The following is a 1489-nucleotide window of genomic DNA, read 5'->3' on the forward strand; positions in this document are numbered from 1 at the left end:
GACAGATTGTGTATATGTTTTAGTAAAAATTATGATAAAACCTCTTTGCTACAGGTATATATTAAATGGAAGGTCTAAGAGTGAAAACCCAACAGAACTACTGCCACTAAGTTTTCTAACAGTGATTTGGTGCCATTTACCAATACATAAAAAGGCAGTTAGAAGAGTTTCAGAAAAATTATGGGCAGTTCAGAAATTAATTGCCGATTTCAACCTGTGTGTTTGAAGTGGCATATCTCAGCTCAGAATAACATTTATTAATCAAAATAAAAACCATTAGAAACCACACATTTTTGCCAACGAGAAACAAGCATATTTATTCCGGTTGCATAAAATTCTGGACTTCTGGAGGCAATGAAGTCATCGAAGGCAGTTTCGGCCTCCCCTTGGTTTCTGAAGCATCTCCCGCACAGGAAGTTGTTGAGATGCCTGAAGAAGTGATAGTCAGTGGGCGAGAGGTCTGGTGAGTACAGTGGATGAGGCAGGGTTTCGTAGTCCAGCTCATTCAACTGTTGCAGCATCGAAAGTGCAACATGTGGCCGCGCATTATCGTGGAGAAGGATTGGACCCTTTCTGTTGACCAGTGCTCGGCACAGCCGTTGAATTTTCTGGCGCATTTCATTGATTTACTGGACGTACTTCTCTGCCGTGATCGTTTCACCCGGATTCAGGAAGCTGTGATAGATTAAAACAACAGCAGACCACCAGACAGTCAGCATGACCTTCTTTTGGTACAGATTCAGCTTTGGGAAGTGCTGTGGAGCTTCATCACGGTCCAACCACTGAGCCGATCGTCGCCGGTTATCATAGAGCATCCATTTCTCATCGCACGTCACAATACGGTCAAGAAACGGGTCATTCTGGTTGCGAAAAAGAAGCGACGACGACACTTCAAAACAGTGATTTCTGTGATTCTCATTCAATTCGTGTGGCACCTCTTTGTCTAGCTTCTTTGACTTTCCAGTCTTCTTCAGATGCTCAGAAACAGTTGATATGCTTACCTCGAGTTCTTTTTCAAGTTCTCGAACAGTTGTGCGTGTATCTACTTCCACTAGAGCCTTCAATTCGTTGTTGTCAATAGCAGAAGGACGTCCGCGACCTTCTTGATCTTCAAGGCTGAAATCGCTACGTCAAAATTTTTTGAACCAAAGTCGCACTGTCCGTTTGTTAACACTTCCCTGGCCATATACCTCATTGGTGTTTCAAGCAGCTTGTGCTGCATTGCGTCCAAGTTTGAATTCATAGAAGTAGATCTGTTGAAATTGCGGTTTTGACATCTGAACTTCAAACCTCCAAAATTTGTCAAAAACGCAGTTTATATTATAATTTAATTATACAGTGTGAAAGTTCATAACATGAGCTCTTCAAAAATATATAACAGTACACCAGTCGAGAAGGTACTATTCCTGAAACTTATACAATGAAAATCACATCAAAAAATTAATTTCCGAACAGCCTATAGATGCATTCAGCTGTAAATCCAGTCACA

General features: G+C 41.3%; 1 protein-coding gene across 1 annotated transcript; it reads right to left on the minus strand.

The window, feature by feature from the left end:
• Positions 1 to 257: 257 nt before the first annotated feature.
• LOC141973246 (histone-lysine N-methyltransferase SETMAR-like) lies at positions 258 to 1277 on the minus strand. The gene is given in 1 exon segment (XM_074931593.1): positions 258 to 1277. A coding segment is annotated over 1 exon segment (1020 nt).
• Positions 1278 to 1489: the final 212 nt, after the last annotated feature.

The sequence above is a fragment of the Athene noctua genome, chromosome Z (genome assembly GCF_965140245.1).
Source record: "Athene noctua chromosome Z, bAthNoc1.hap1.1, whole genome shotgun sequence".
NCBI classification, from domain to species: Eukaryota; Metazoa; Chordata; class Aves; order Strigiformes; family Strigidae; genus Athene; species Athene noctua.